Source organism: Triticum urartu, chromosome 1A (assembly GCF_056163025.1).
Source record: "Triticum urartu cultivar PI428250 chromosome 1A, HENAU_Tu73, whole genome shotgun sequence".
In the NCBI taxonomy this organism is placed as follows: Eukaryota; Viridiplantae; Streptophyta; class Magnoliopsida; order Poales; family Poaceae; genus Triticum; species Triticum urartu.
This window is the reverse complement of record NC_141873.1, coordinates 581512040-581525933: the sequence shown is the minus strand read 5'-3', so window position 1 is coordinate 581525933 and position 13894 is coordinate 581512040. Positions and strand designations below refer to the sequence as shown.

Sequence of the window (13894 nt, the reverse complement as noted above, 5' to 3'; positions counted from 1 at the left end):
GAAAACGACGGGGTACGTGCACTTGGGGTAGCTCATTCTTTGGTTCAATTGCGGATCTTCATTTCGAACATGGTCATTCTTTTGTGTAGGAAGATGGATGCTCATTTTGGTTTTGGGAAGGTCAATACATTGATTTATTGATAGAAAGAAACTTAATAGATGTTGATGCACTCCTTAGTAGAATCGAAGGCAATGATGCAACATGTGCAACTAGAGGGGAAGCGACGTCTGCTTCTTTTGAACCAAAGATGAAGAATGAAGAATGCAAGATCAAGAATCCGCAGATCAACAATGAATGCATAGAGAAGATATTGCTTCAACTAGTGGGAGGAGTTATGGAAGTTGGAAATCTTCTAAAACGCATACTTGTGGTTCTTGTTTTCTTTGGACTTGCTATTTTAGAAAAGACTTGGTGACGTCTTATGTATCCAATGTTGTTGAAAAAGCAAAGAAATGCATTATGTTGGATCAAATTTAGGTTTTCCGGGCCGGGAGTAGCTGCGCCATACCAGACCCCGCAAAGCCGACCCGTAAAAGAGCATATTCCACAAATATCTTTTTTTTACGGATCCGTTATGTGGGGTCTGCATCTGCGGCGGTTCGAGCCAGCCCGCAAAGGCCGTTTTCCACGAACCGCAAACGCGTTTTGCGGGCCGGCCGGATGCGGGGTCTGCTAGAGTTGCTCTAACAAAGTACAAGCCATAGAGACCAGATCAAGTCTTAGCAAGAAGGGGCTTAGCTAGCAAAATGATACAAAATAAAGACAAAAGACTTGCAAAGAGTTGACTCGCTTGATACAATTGCCGGCACCCAAACTTCAACTGTTATTGTTTTGTTCTACACTCTAACATAAACATCTTTCTCCTCACAGAGCAGACCCACAAACAGATACTATATTCCAAATGTTATTGTTTTGTTCGAATGTTTTACCAGAGCTCTGACAAAATAAATGCCAACTTCAATTTCTAATATAATACCTTAAAAGCATTAGTATTAACACCTGGCGGGACAAAAAATACACTCAAATTTAGTATAATCACTAATTATGTTTAAAAACATATATGTAAAAGATTGCTTCTTAGTTTCAGATAAACCAACAAAACTAAAGTTATAATGTCTAATAAAATTAGCAATAAAGGTTTGTGTGTGAGGATCTCCTAGATCCCTTGCATTCCAGAAAATACCTGAATGATAAAAACATGATGTATAAACTATATAAAGCAACTAAAGACCTGACACCAACCGAGATATATGAAATTTTATCACTCCTCTTTATCTACATCATTTTCTTCTTCTTCTTCCGCGGGAGTCTCTTTTGCAGCAAGCAGATCATGGAAGCACATGCAATGTAGGAAACCCAGCACTGGTAGGAAAAGGGCCTATAGTCCCGGTTTGTAAGGGCCTTTAGTCCCGGTTCCGGAACCGGGACCAAAGTGTCGGTACTAATACCTCCCCCTTTAGTCCCGGTTCAATCCAGAACCGGGACTAAAGGCCCTCCACGTGGGCAGTGCGCAGAGCCCAGTCAGGAGACCCTTTGGTCCCGGTTGGTGGCACCAACCGGGACCAATAGGCATCCACGCGTCAGCACTTCTGTGGCTGGGGTTTTTGTTTTTTTTTGAAAGGGGGGGGGGGGTTGGGGGTTTTGGGGGTTAATTTAGGTGTTTCATATATTGTGTTAGCTAGCTATAATTAATAGAGAGAAGTGTCTCTGTTATGTCCGTGCTTGGTCGACACTACGTACTATACATACGTATAGAGAGGACTAGACACGCTAGCTAGCTAGTAAGCAAACGAAGGAAACAGAAGATCGTCATGAACATATATGCATACAGAGAGAAGTGATATCGACCACCTCTCCTTCTCCGAGAGATTGGTCGAACAACAAGTTCTCGTATATCTATCTGACACTACCGTCTACATATATACAATAATTATCTCTTACAAATATAATCATACAGACTCAGGGTCCACATAGAATTCTCCGTCTTCAGGGATCACGTGGTCAAGAAAGAATGCCGCCAATTCCTCTTGAATTGCTCGCATGCGAGCTGATGCTAGGAGTTCATCCCGCTTCCGAAACATCTAATTTGAAGAAGGGGGTCAATACATATATATATATATATATAAATGAATGAAACTCAACACAAATGATGGTAATAAAATAAAATTGTGAATGTTGTTATTTATGTACTTCATATTGTTCGTTAGAGTACCCGCCCCGCTCATAGGTCGTGTGGCGGATGGACTCGCAGATGTAGTATCCACAGAAATCATTCCCTTGTTCCTGCCACAACCACTTTACAAGAAATAGAGGTCAATCAAACTGATAAGCAAGAATGCTAAATGGTATTGATGAAACTAGCGCTTGAATCACTAGGAGATGCGCGGAACATGCTACTATAGTACTTACTTTCGGGTGTCTAAATTCTAGCTCCTTCGGCAGTCCCGGAACTGTTTTGGTGAATTTTCTCCAAACCCTGCCGGACAAAGAAAACAATTACTTGATATCAGGAAATGAACAAAGTTGCTGATATGGTGGATAATGATCGATTTAACTTACTTCTTGAGGATTTCAGTCATGTCCGCATACTCCTGGGGATCTTTTCGTTTAGAGTCCAAGACGGTTACTACTCCCTGCTCAAGCTTAATCTCTAGGAGAATATAGTGGAAACTGCACACACATGCATAACTCATGAATTACATTACTATAACCTTGACTAATATATAAGGGAAACCGAATACGCACAAGACAGTAACACTCACCTGAAGTTGTAAGGAAAGAGTATTATATCTTTGTTTTGATTTATTACGAACGATCGTAGCAAGTTGGCCTCGGTAGCTGCGGCATGAAGTTTAACCTGAGTTGCATCTATGCGATATGTGTTAATGAACCCAATATCACCGACTTGTCTTTTCTTCAATTCGGCGATCTTCAATCTGCATAATATAGTGAGGATGATTATAAATACATGCAATGAAAGAGCTAAGCTATATAGAGAAACTTAATGACAGAAGTAGTACTACTTACAGACAGTAGCAGGCGACCGTTGTTTTATCGAGGGCCAATTGATTGAAAATCTGATAGAACTCCTCAAATGAAACAGGCAACAGATCAATTCCAACGAGGTCATGCTCCTTTTTAACTTTCACATACAAAGTACTCCTCCCCCCAGAGTCTCTGCAGATTTTCAAGTACCAATCATGCAATCTTCGCATCATCGTTGATAGAGATCTTTCATCTTTGACGAGAGGCTTCCCGTACTCGTATCTTTGTATCTGCACGTCCATGGGTTCATAATGTACTTCGTCGGGCAGGTAATCTGCAAGATTGCTATAACCGGGCACCATCCTCGGATCATTAGCGATGTTGTGGCTAGGCACCTTGAGCGGGGGGCACGATTGCTTCGCTTGTTCGCCGAGCTGGGCAATTTGTTTCCCAGCTCGTCGTTCTTTCAACCTTTGATCACTGACAGTACTTCCCGACCGCTCCGCTTCGGCAAATTCCTTTCCGATAATGTGGTCATAGTTTCCTTTCGATGCATCAGACTTCGGTGGTTTTGTCAGGGCAGCCAGAGTGCGCTTCACTTTCACCCGATCTACCTTCTCCTCCGGAGGTGGATGTTTCTTTGCTTTCACCCCTTCAAAGAAGTTCCTCACTTCTTCTCGCGCGATCTCGGCGTTCTCCTCTAGGGTCCTCTCATATGGTAACTTCTCTGGAGTCTTCAGAGAAGGACCGAATCTGTATGTCCTCCCGCCTCTGGTTGTACTGCTAGACGCCGACCGAGCAGACGGAGCGGTTGTCTTCTTTACTTGCTTAAGAGGCGGAGGAGAAGGACTACGACGCGCCGGAGCAGCTGGAGCGGCGGCAGGTCTCTTCCGCCCTTGCTGACGAGGCGGAGAAGGAGGAGGCTGGCTGCTCGGGCGCGTCGGCGCAGGCGGAGAAGGAGGCAGAGTGCCGCCACGCGCCGGAGAAGGAGCCGGCCGAGGGCCCTGATCGTCACTCGCCGAAGGAGGAGGCGGTGGAGGCGGAGTGCCCTGACTCGCCGGAGGAGGAGGAGGCGGTGGCGTCCAGTTCGGAAGGTTGATGAGCTCCTTCCGCCATAGGCATGGAGTCTTTAGAGCAGACCCCAGCCGAGTCTCCCCTTCACCGGTAGGGTGGTCAAGCTGGAGGTCCTCAAATCCCTCCGTTATCTCATCCACCATCACCCTAGCATAAGCTTCTGGAATCGGCCGGCAGTGAAAAGTTGCGCCGGGTTCAGTAGGATAAACAGAGCCAACAGCCGCCTTGACCTTCAAATTCATCCATTGCGTCATAAGGTGGCAATTTTGAGACTCCGTTATAGCATCCACGGGATAGCTGGCAGGAGCCGTCAAGGCATGCTCCAGCTGAAGCAGCTCGGTGGAAGCCACGCTGCTTCTGCGCTGAGATGGCGGGGTAGCTTCGGGGGAGGCTTCGGCAGTACGTTTGCTGCGATTTGCTTCTCGTTCCTCTATCGCGTCTACCCTTGCTTGCAGCACCTGTATTTGGGTCTGCTGCACTTTTTTCCTCCTCTCATGGGATTTGTAACCGCCTGCGTCCGGAAACCCAACCTTCCACGGAATGGAGCCTGGCGTGCCTTGTGTCCGTCCAGGGTGCTCCGGGTTCCCGAGGGCCATTGTGAGCTCGTCGTTCTCTCTGTCTGGAAAGAACGTCCCTTCCTGCGCTGCTTCGATATACTGCTTAAGCTTACTGACTGGTATGTCTATTTGATCGTTCGTCCAAATGCACTTCCCTGTTACAGGGTCCAGGGTTCCGCCAGCCCCGAAGAACCAAGTCCGGCAACGGTCTGGCCAGTTAATTGTCTCTGGTTCGATCCCTTTATGAACCAGATCATTCTCAGTCTTGGACCACTTAGGCCGGGCTACGAGGTAGCCACCTGACCCCGTGCGATGGTGAAGCTTCTTCTTCGCAGCATTTTGCTTGTTTGTCGCCGACATCTTCTTACTCTTTTGTGATGTCTTGTGGGCCACAAATGCGGGCCAGTGATCTCTGATCTTCTCATATCTGCCCTTGAATTCTGGTGTCTCATTATTTTCGACAAACTTATTCAGCTCTTTCTTCCACCTCCTGAATAGTTCTGCCATCCTCTTCAGAGCAAAAGACTTGATTAATTTCTCTTTAACTGGGTTCTCTGGATTATCCTCAGGCGGTAGGGTGAAATTTGACTTCAGCTCAGTCTAAAGATCATTTTTCTGCATATCATTGACATAAGACACCTCAGGGTCTTCTGTAGCCGGCTTAAACCATTGCTGGATGCTTATCGGGATCTTGTCCCTAACCAGAACCCCGCACTGAGCAACAAATGCGCTCTTTGTCCGGAGGGGTTCAATAGGTTGGCCGTCGGGCGCGATTGCTATGATCTCAAACTTTTCATCCGAGCTCAACTTTTTCTTCGGGCCTCGTCTCTTTACCGAAGTTGTGCTCGATTCGGAGGGCTAGAAAAAAGAACAAAGACTTAATTAATATGTGTACATACCAAAACAATGAATGCATCATTCAGCTAGTCAGCATAGGCTTAACTAATATATATACCTGGTCGGACTCGGTTCGGTCACCGGAGCCGTCATCACGGTCTCCTTCTTGCACCGGCATTGGGTCACCGGAGCCGTCCTCATGTTCTTCTTCTTGCACCGGCATTAGGTCACCGTAGCCAGCTTGTTCACCCTCTCCTTCCAGACCATCGGTTTCGTTGAGAAACAACGAGATGGCATCACTTCCTTCTGCGATTATGTCCCTCAACAACGCTTCTTTTGTTGCTTCGTCTAGGGCGGTGTCCATAGTTTCTACAAATATTTACAACATGGAAATTATTATTCAAACATGACAGATGGATATATTAGTGCCAAACGTAGAACTAGCTACCTAATCATAGTAAGCTATCAGGAGGGGGTATATATCGACAACGACGACACTACATCTATGTCCCTCGACGACCCTCGTTCCCGATAAAAAAAGAGGAAGAAGAAGAAAAAAAAGAGGAGAAGAAAGAATAGAGGAGAATAATCTCCTCTATTCTTTCTTCTCCTCTTTTTTTTCTTCTTCCTCTTCTTCCTCTCATGTTCGAGAGGATAGCCGAGGGGTCGGGAGGTTGCCTAGTGTCAAAGGATTCAAAAAAACCATGTCTTCATCATTAGGCGAAAGTAACATGTGCATGACGGTACGAAGCTCTTCAAAGTTGTTCTGGAACGGAGTCCCAGATAGGATAATTCGCTTTTTGGTACAAAGTTCAGAAAGAGCCTTCCGAATATCGCTATTTGGAAGGCCTTTGCTGAATTCGTACCAAAAGGCGGATTATTCTATCCGGGACTCCATTCCAAAACAACTTTGCAGAACTTCGTACCAACATGCCCTAGTTACTTCCGGCTAATGATGAAGGCATGGATTTCTTCAATACTTTGACACTAGGAAACCTCTCTCGACCCCTCGGCGATCCTCGACCCCTCGAACCCTCGACGATCCTGGAACCCTCGACCCCTAGACGACCCTCTTCTTCCTCTCATGTTCGAGAGGATCGCCGAGGGGTCGGGAGGTTGCCTAGTGTCAAAGGATTCAACAAAACCATGTCTTCATCATTAGGCGAAAGTAACATGTGCATGATGGTACGAAGCTCTTCAAAGTTGTTCTGGAACGGAGTCCCAGATAGGATAATTCGCTTTTTGGTACAAAGTTCATAAAGAGCCTTCCGAATATCGCTATTTGGAAGGCCTTTGCTAAATTCGTACCAAAAGGCAGATTATTCTATCCGGGACTCCATTCCAGAACAACTTTGCAGAACTTCGTACCAACATGCCCTGATTACTTCCGGCTAATGATGAAGGCATGGATTTCTTCAATACTTTGACACTAGGAAACCTCTCTCGACCCCTCGGCGATCCTCGACCCCTCGAACCCTCGACGACCCTGGAACCCTCGACCCCTAGATGACCCTGCTGGAACCCTCGACCCTCAACCCTATAGAACCCTCGAACCCTCGACCCTGAAACCCTCGACCCTTGACCCCTTAACGACCCTCGACCCTCTACCCTAGTTCCCGACCCTCGACCCCTCGGTGATCCTCGACACCCTCGTTCCCGATAAAAATTAAGAAGAAGAAGAAGAAGAAGAAGAAGAAGAAGAAGAAGAAGAAGAAGAAGAAAATAGAGGAGAAGAAGAAAGGAATAGCTAGAGGAGAAGATCGAAGAAAAAAAAGAAGAAAAAAAAGAGGAGAAGAAGAAAGGAATAGTGGAGAAGAAGAGAAAATAGAATATTCTATTTTCTCTTCTTCTCCACTATTCCTTTCTTCTTCTCCTCTTCTTTTTCTTCTTTTTTCTTCTTCTTATTTATTTCTCCTCTTCTTTTCCTCTCCTCTTCTTCTTTCTTTCCTCTTCTTATTTTCTTCTTTCCTATCCTTCTTTTTCTAAAATTGTAACTTTTGCATATATAAAACTCTTCTAAAATTGTAACTTTCTATATAAAACTTTCCTATCAGGAGGGGGAGAAGATCGAAGAAAAAAAAGAAGAAAAAAAGAGGAGAAGAAGAAAGGAATAGAGGAGAAGAAGAAAAATTAGAAAAAAAACTCCTTCTTCCTCTCCACTAACATAAAATGCACTAACCTAAAATGCAACAAACATAAAATGCACTAAATCGATCAACTAACCTAAAATCAGTGATAAAATGCACTAACCTAAAATCGATATCTACTAACAACTTAAAAAAATTAGTACATATATGAAAAAATGCATATATGAAAAAAAAACATCATCATATCATCAACAGAAAAAAAAACATCATCATATCATCAACAGAAAAAAACATCATCATATCATCAACATCATCATATCATCAACCTAAAATCAGTGATAAAAAGGGCGCCGGCGGCCGAACCGAAAGTGGCGGCGTGTGGTCGGGGCGACGGCGACGGGGTTGGGGTCAGGGAAGGGGCGGTGCGCGGCGGGCGCGGGGCGGGCTCGGGGACAGGGCGGGGCGACGACGGGCTCGGGGACGGGGCGGGGCGACGGCGCGGGGACGGGGCGGGGCGACGGCGCGGGGACGGGGCGGGCTCGGGGACGGGGCGGGGCGGGCTCGGGGACGGGGCGGGGCGACGACGGGCTCGACGACGGGCTCGGGGACGGGGCGGGGCGACGGCGGCGGGCGCGGGGCGACGGCGACGGCGACGGGGTCAGGGAAGGGGCGGCGCGGGGCGACGACGGGCTCGGGGCGGCGCGCGGCGGGCGCGGGGCGATGGCGCGGGGCGACGACGGGCTCGGGGCGGCGACGACGACGACGAACGGCCTGGGGGCGAATGGGAGCGGTTGGCCAAAATTTCACAAGTGTTGGCTTATATAGCCAGAGCAGGTCCCGGTTCGTGACACCAATCGGGACTAATGCCCCTCTTTGGTCCCGGTTGGTGCCACGAACCGGGACTAAAGGCCAATTTTCAGCAGCCGAAAGGGCGGGAAGCGGCGGCCTTTGGTCCCGGTTGGTGCTACCAACCGAGACCAATGGCCTTTGCTGCCCCGCGCCCAAAAGTTTAGTCCCACATCGCTAGCTGAAGGGCGCTGGCACTGGTTTATAAGCGCGGGTGTGCCTCCCCATTCGAGCTCCTCTCTAATGCAGGCTTTCGGGCCTAAACTTGCTACTGCCTGTGGGCCTATTGGGCCTTCTGCGGGCCTGAATCCTAGCCCATGTAGGGTTTCTAGTCGTATTCAGGCCGTGGAGGCCCAGTAGGAGGCATTTTTTTTGGTTTTTTCTTTTTTATTTCTACATTTTTTTTGGTTTTTTATTTTTTTATTTCTACTTACAACTAAATACTTACAGTTTTTTAGTGATTTCTTTTTCCTTTTAGGTCACAAAAATTATAAACTTTCTGTTAGTGCCATTAGTTTTAAATTTTGAATAGTTTAAATTTGAATTTTTAAAAATTCGTGTGAATCACTAGTTTATGAATAACTTTACTATAAAAATAGAATTTTTTTCTATTTATTTTTTATTTATACTTACAACTAAATACTTATAGTTTTTTAGTGATTTCTTTTTGATTTTAGGTCACAAAAATTATAAACTTTCTGTTAGTGCCATTAGTTTTAAATTTTGAATAGTTTAAATTTGAATTTTTAAAAATTTGTGTGAATCACTAGTTTATGAATAACTTTACTATAAAAATAGAAATTTTTTTCTTCTTTGCTATTTATTTTTTATTTATACTTACAATTAAATACTTATAGTTTGATTTTAGGTCACAAAAATTATATTCTTTTTGCTATTGAAGAATATTATAGTTTTATTTTAGTTGATCATAACATAATATTTTAATTGATTGTTTTTATTTTCATAAAAGTTTTGTAGTTCATTCTGTTTGCTATTAATTCATTCTTTGAGCTAAATGACTCTGAAATTGGAAAGCATTTCAAAATGAACTCTAAAAAGGTTGAAAGTTGGCATGGTATCATCATTTCACCCACATAGCATGTTCCAAAAAGTAGAGAGGGTTATGACAAAAACTTGATGCACTTCGTGTACAAAATGGACAATCACTTTCGAAGTATCAAAGTTTCGAACCATAAGACATGAAAGCATTTCAAATGAACTCTGAAAAAGTTGAAAGTTGGAATGGTATCATAATTTCATCCACATAGCATGTGCATGTACAAAACGGACAATGGTAGCATGTTCGTCTGTTACAAATTTGGCATGGTATCATCATAATAGTTGCGGGAGAAAGTCTTCACTTTTTCTTCGCTTGTGTCATTTGCTTATTGCGCCGTAACCATGGATAATCTTCATTGTTTATCAGGATGCTTGGGTCAGCCTTGACATTGAAGGGAGGAATTTCATGAAACTTTTCATAATCTTCAGACATGTCTGTCTTGCCGTCCACTCCCAGGATGTCCCTTTTTCCTGAAAGAACTATGTTGCGCTTTGGCTCATCGTATGATGTATTCGCTTCCTTATCTTTTCTTTTTCTCGGTTTGGTAGACATGTCCTTCACATAGATAATCTGTGCCACATCATTGGCTAGGACGAACGGTTCGTCAGTGTACCCAAGATTTTTCAGATCCACTGTTGTCATTCCGTACTGTGGGTCTACCTGTACCCCGCCGCCTAACAGATTGACCCATTTGCACTTAAACAAAGGGACCTTAAAATCAGGTCCTTAGTCAAGTTCCCATATGTCCACTATGTAACCATAATATGTGTCCTTTCCTCTCTCGGTTGCTGCATCAAAGCGGACACCGCTGTTTTGGTTGGTGCTCTTTTGATCTTGGGCGATCGTGTAAAATGTATTCCCATTTATGACATCCGCGCTTAAAGCAAACCATACATTCCTTGGGTCCTTTGCAAACTCATCCCAGTACTTTCTCTCGATTTTTCTCCACTGCGACCCGTCAGCGGGTGCTCTCAACTTCCCATTTTTCTTTCGGTTCTCACTGTGCCATCGCATCAACTTGGCATGCTCTTCGTTTCTGAACAGACGTTTCAACCGTGGTATTATAGGAGCATACCACATCACCTTCGCAGGAACCCTCTTCCTGAGGGGCTCGCCGTCAACATCACCAGGGTCATCTCGTCTGATCTTATACCGCAACGCACCGCATACCGGGCATGCGTTCAGATCCTTGTATGCACCGCGGTAGAGGATGCAGTCATTAGGGCATGCATGTATCTTCTCCACCTCCAATCCTAGAGGGCATACGACCTTCTTTGTTGCGTATGTACTGTCGGGCAATTCGTTATCCTTTGGAAGCTTCTTCTTCAATATTTTCAGTAGCTTCTCAAATCCTTTGTCAGCCACAGCATCCTCTGCCTTCCACTGCAGCAATTCCAGTACGGTACCGAGCTTTGTGTTGCCATCTTCGCAATTGGGGTATAACCCTTTTTTGTGATCCTCTAACATGCGATCGAACTTCAGCTTCTCCTTTTGACTAATGCATTGCGTCCTTGCATCGACAATGACCCGGCGAAGATCATCATCATCGGGCACATCGTCTGGTTCCTCTTGATCTTCAGCAGCTTCACCCGTTGCAGCATCATTGGGCACATCGTCTGGTTCCTCTTGATCTTCACCAGCTCCCCCCGTTGCAGCATCACCGTATTCAAGGGGCACATAGTTGTCATCGTAGTCTTCTTCTTCGCCGTCTTCCATCATAACCCCTATTTCTCCGTGCCTCGTCCAAACATTATAGTGTGGCATGAAACCCTTGTAAAGCAGGTGGGAGTGAAGGATTTTCCGGTTAGAGTAAGACCTCGTATTCCCACATTCAGTGCATGGACAACACATAAAACCATTCTGCTTGTTTGCCTCAGCCGCATCGAGAAACTCATGCACGCCCTTAATGTACTCGCGGGTGTGTCTGTCACCGTACATCCATTGCCGGTTCATCTGCGTGCATTATATATAATTAAGTGTCCAAATTAATAGAAGTTCATCATCACATTAAAACCAAAGTGCATACATAGTTCTCATCTAACAACATATAGCTCTCCAAAGCATCTAATTAATTAAACCATACATTGAAACTATGTAAAACATTTCAATGCGAAAACAAATGCGATCATAATCGCAACCAAGGTAACAATTGATCCAACGACATAATGATACCAAGCCTCGGTATGAATGGCATATTTTCTAATCTTTCTAATCTTCAAGCGCATTGCATCCATCTTAATCTTGTGATCATCGACGACATCCGCAACATGCAACTCCAATATCATCTTCTCGTCCTCAATTTTTTTTATTTTTTCCTTCAACAAATTGTTTTCTTCTTCAACTAAATTTAACCTCTCGACAATAGGGTCGGTTGGCATTTCCGATTCACATACATCCTAGATAAATAAAATCTATGTCACGTTGGTCGGCATAATTTTCATAAACAATAAATGAACCAATAGTTATAAAGATAATATACATACCAAATCTGAATCATAGACAGGACGAGGGCCGACGGGGGCGGATACCAAAACCATCGCACTATATAAGATGCAATAATAAATGTAAGAAAATGATACAAGTATCTATCTAAACATACAAGTAAGAATATTTTTCCTTTCAGAAAGAAGATAAGAACAAGAGGCTCACCACGGTGGTGTCGGTGATGAGATCGGCGCGGGTGATCGACGGCGGTGAAGACGGGGACGGGGCGTGACGGACCGCTAAATCTAGACAAATCTCAAGGAAAATGGAGCTTGGAGGTCGAGCTTCGAGAGGAGAAAGCTTAAGTAGTGTGGCTCGGGCATTCCATCGAACACCTCATGTGCATAGGAGGTGAGCTAAAGCACCACAAAGCCCTCTCCCCCTCGGCCAGAAAAAACAGAGCACTGTGCTCTGCTCTTGCGCGCGGGGGTATATATAGACACCTCATTGGTCTCGGTTGATGACATTAACCGGGACTAAAGGGAAGCCTTTGGTCCCGGTTCAAGCCACCAACCGGGACTAATGGTGGTGGGCTAGGAGCGAGGCCCATTGGTCCCGGTTCGTCCCACCAACCGGGACCAAAAGGTCCAGGCGAACCGGGACCAATGGCCCACGTGGCCCGGCCGGCCCCCTGGGCTCACGAACCGGGACCAATGCCCATATTGGTTCCGGTTCTAGACTGAATCGGGACTAATGGGCTGAGCCGACCTGGACCATAGCCCTGTTTTCTACTAGTGCAGACCCACCAACCATGCGCACCCATTGGACAATATCACTTTGGCTCGAAACCACCGCCTGCAAGCATGCATATGAAAGAAAAGACTACTGATTAACTAACAAGAGCACAGAGAAAATAGGTGTGTATGTATGTATGTACTATCTTTCTCTTGGTTTATTGGTCTTCATTGTATTTCGTGCCAAATTTTGACCATAAATTTAACTAACAAAATATTTATGCATATCATATTATTGAAAATTAAATTTAAATACAAATCCAACGATATATTTTTTGTTGACATGCATTAACATTCTATTATTTAAATCTTTGATCAAAATTTGGCATAAATTATGAAGGGACCAATAAACCAGGACAGAGGTAGTATGTACCATACTTACGTACCAGTTGGAGTCGTTTGGTCTAGGATCGACGTGCTTGGTGACGATCCCGAGCAGATCCGAGTATCTGGTGTGGAAGATCAAGCCGGTGGCCTTGTGGTGTTTGCCTAGTATTCTCTTGTCTAGCTCGAGCAGCACGGGGTACAGCTCCTCTGACAGCTCCTGCTGCCTGTCGTGCAGTTGCACCAACGAGAGCCTCTGGTGACGAACGGACGCAACGCAGCACGAGTGAGTACTTGTATATACGAGGCTTTAATTAATGAGAAAAAGTACGTCTTTGTCTATTTTAGTTTCGTGAGATGATGGAGCATGTAGGTACGTACCTCGGCAGCAGCGGAGGGGGTCGACGGTGAACCGGCGCCGTGCAAGAGCCGTGGCAGCAGCCGGAGCCGTTGCTCCGCCGGAGATCGCTGGAGCATCCTCGCCGCCGCCTGTAGTCGAAGCGCCGCCGCCATGATCGATCGATGACGATACGTACCCCTTCCTCGCTCCTCGGCTTGTATCGATGGGAGATCACCCTTTTTGTTTCGAGAACTCTAACGCGTTACGGGCCCAAGTTTAGCACAACGTGGAACCGGAGTCAGACGGCCCATGTCATCCCGTGCAAAGAAATTAAAAGGCTATATCTCGCTCACAGCGAGTTTTTCTTCAGTCTTACTGAAGCGTCTACAGCAATCGGTCGGGCTGGCCCATTCGCGTAAATGAAATAAGAGAAGGAAAAAGGGAACGCGCAAGGGGTGGAACCCTGGTCTCCTAAGACGCCCAGCGCTGCGTCCGTTTGGTGTTAAGTAGTAGGAGAGCTACCTACTTAACACGAAACGAGCCAATTTTTCCACTGGGTTTCCGG

General features: G+C 45.5%; 1 protein-coding gene across 1 annotated transcript; it reads right to left on the bottom strand.

The window, feature by feature from the left end:
- Nucleotides 1-1262: 1262 nt before the first annotated feature.
- Nucleotides 1263-13519, bottom strand: LOC147993037 (uncharacterized). The gene is made up of 4 exons (XM_087542199.1): nucleotides 13371-13519; nucleotides 13052-13245; nucleotides 12674-12726; nucleotides 1263-1363 (listed from the first exon to the last, which is right to left on the bottom strand). Exons 1-4 carry the CDS (start codon nucleotides 13500-13502, stop codon nucleotides 1263-1265), a joined length of 480 nt encoding a protein of 159 aa, XP_087398325.1. The 5' UTR covers nucleotides 13503-13519.
- Nucleotides 13520-13894: the final 375 nt, after the last annotated feature.

What these genes read in the sequence shown, in the direction of transcription:
- LOC147993037 (XM_087542199.1), bottom strand. Translation starts at nt 13,502, where the DNA reads ATGGCGGCGGCGCTTCGACTACAGGCGGCGGCGAGGATGCTCCAGCGA. An exon ending in CCCCCTCCGCTGCTGCCGAG is followed by an intron (nt 13,246 to 13,370) that starts GTACGTACCTAC and finishes GTTCGTCACCAG; the next exon opens with AGGCTCTCGTTGGTGCAACT. An exon ending in TGGGTGCGCATGGTTGGTGG is followed by an intron (nt 1,364 to 12,673) that starts GTCTGCACTAGT and finishes TTTTCCTACCAG; the next exon opens with TGCTGGGTTTCCTACATTGC.